Source organism: Eptatretus burgeri, chromosome 5 (assembly GCF_056783735.1).
Source record: "Eptatretus burgeri isolate ZD-2024b chromosome 5, Ebu_testis_v1, whole genome shotgun sequence".
In the NCBI taxonomy this organism is placed as follows: Eukaryota; Metazoa; Chordata; class Myxini; order Myxiniformes; family Myxinidae; genus Eptatretus; species Eptatretus burgeri.
This window is the reverse complement of record NC_140965.1, coordinates 31,459,106-31,461,605: the sequence shown is the minus strand read 5'-3', so window position 1 is coordinate 31,461,605 and position 2,500 is coordinate 31,459,106. Positions and strand designations below refer to the sequence as shown.

At 41.8% G+C, this 2,500-nt stretch overlaps 1 protein-coding gene across 1 annotated transcript in view; it reads left to right on the top strand.

Moving 5' to 3' along the window:
- Nucleotides 1-2,500, top strand: part of LOC147026162 (zinc transporter ZIP4-like) — a 69,945-nt gene that overhangs the window by 5,437 nt on the left and 62,008 nt on the right. The window contains 3 exon segments of the mRNA XM_085883569.1: nt 2,055-2,078; nt 2,080-2,120; nt 2,218-2,306. Coding sequence (XP_085739695.1) covers nt 2,055-2,078; nt 2,080-2,120; nt 2,218-2,306 — 154 coding nt within the window.

Sequence of the window (2,500 nt, the reverse complement as noted above, 5' to 3'; positions counted from 1 at the left end):
AGCTCTTACTTTTCAGTGGACATCTGATCGTACCGTCTCCCCATCCCCATGAGCACATCAAAGGCTGATTCTGGTCCGTTGAAGGCTCAATATCAGCATCTCGCAGGGAAACTGACTTATTTGTCACCGAAATCTTTCAATGCGAACAGCGGTGTACAACTTGCGACGGAAACAAAATCGGCACGATCGAGAGGAGCCTGCGAATCATCCCTGCTGCTGCACTGAATTGATGCAATCGTTCGGCCAGAATATTCATCGTCAAGATATTGTGTGATTAAATCACCAATACAGTCACTTGAATTTATACCGCTGACATACTTCTTAACAATCACTTTCGCCCCAGAAACCACAGTCAATCTGAATCACGCTGGCCACTGCTCAGACGCCATGACCGAAGACGACCGCGCAGTTCTACTGCGCAGCTCGACTGCACAGTTTGGTTAAAGGTGACTCGGTATTTTGGCGCGCGGGCACAAAATTATATTTTGAAAATAAATGCCAACGTTTACATTTCGGGTTTTGAAACTTTTGCACCTTCGGCGGAAAATGGATAAATATAAAAGGCTAAAATTGTGTTTTATATTTATATTTCATTTTGGCAAATATACCGTCGGCGGATCCGTAAACCAAGTTATAAAATAACTAAGGCCTAAGGGCCCATTTCCGCAACAATATAATAACATGGTATAATATGTGAGTGCCTTAAAATATTAATGAAAAATCGCTCGTAGAGTGACACGAGGCGAAACGTACGACACTTGGTGGAGCGCATACCTCTGCCAGGATGAACAGTTCACATTTTGTATGCCACTGATAGGCTGGATATACATCCGTACCTGAACCAAAATTGAATCGGCTTATTCTTGTCACGTCACCAACTCATCCACATAGTTTTGTCGTAACTCGGCTACAACTTTTTAAGATATCATGCGATACATAATTTTTGACCCCACCTCTCAATAGTGAAGAATCACTTGAAAAATTCTCGTATCCGGATTTGAATCTTCACCAAAATTGAATCACTTCTTCCTTGTCACACACCCAACATGTCCACCAAATTTCGTCTGAATCCGTGTACAACTTTTTGAGTTATCCTGCTCACAGACACACAGACAGACAAACAGACATAGGAGTGAAAAAAATAATCTCTCCGTCCACCTTAGGTGGCGGAGGTAATAAAATGGTTATTAAATTACTCACGTACCTGTGGTTCTAGAGTGGGTGGGTGACGTTAGAAGGAATATCTGCAATCACTATCTTTACAATGTGGTGGCTACAGTGGACTCCACTCCAGGTCACAACCAAGTCACGACTCTCACAGTCACAAACTCACAGTCTTGCCTCAATGATGATCGGGAGTGAGCAAGATCGTTTCCATCAGCAATAGCCTTGCCATGGTGTGGTGAGTGGTGGTGACACCAAACTTGCAGTATGGCCAACATTTACAAACAATTAAATTAATATTTTACTTGAAAAAGAAAAGAAATAAAAGAAGGTTGGAATCATAAACAGCAATCAGTCAGGACTGGTGTTAATGTGACCTTTTGAAAATGCATGTGACCATTAGACCATTCGACATATCCTCTTTTGGGTTGTGGTCCATGGCAATTGCTTCTTGAAATCTCTGCCTCAGCAGCAGGGAATTTTACCCTGACATATATTGCTCTTGTTATCTCTATAAATGATTTATCTTAACAAATGCAAAACACTCTCCCAGGTTTCACAACTCAGCAAGTTTGTTTCATCCAAACCATTTTAAACCTCTTTATTAAGAATTTTCGTTATTTTCCAGCTCGTTCATCTCAGGGTTTGAGGCCCTGAAAGATTGAGAAAAATGTTGTTTTGTGAATGAATTCACTGTACATGTAAATGACGAAAATAGTTCACCTCCTCCGTTTATGTTTTTAATTTTTACATCTCTTTGTAATTGATCACTAAGGGCTATTAACGATTGAGAAGGATCACTAAAAGCTAAGATCGTTATATTCAAGCAGTGATTTCATTTGCTGTCTAATTTGGACTTTCTCACTGGGTGTGGTTTTCCATTGTGTCAGGTTCTGAAGAGCAAGGTTCCAAGCTGCTACTCAATGTTTCTCAAAAGCAATATACCGTCGGGATCGGTACGTTTATAGGAGCTGTGATTGAAGTATTTGTACCAATTGCTCCTTGTTGGCTGCATTCTGAACGCCATTACACCTTTGGCACTTTCATCAACAGGATCTTTGGTCAAGGAACAAATTATTTGGTGGTGGGAGCTGTGAAGATGGCATGTGGGAATCAAAGCAGGGACCCAACATCAGCTGAGGGTGAGGATCAGGAAAGCTTTGGTATTTCTATTTAGCGAGTATTGTTTTGTCGAAATGAAAATGCTACACACACACTCACACACACACACACGCACGCACACGCACGCGCACGCACGCACACTCACACTCGTTGCAGAGCGTTGGTGCTGCCAAAGCAGTTTCCTGGCATGGGTTTTTCTGGGTGATTTGCCATT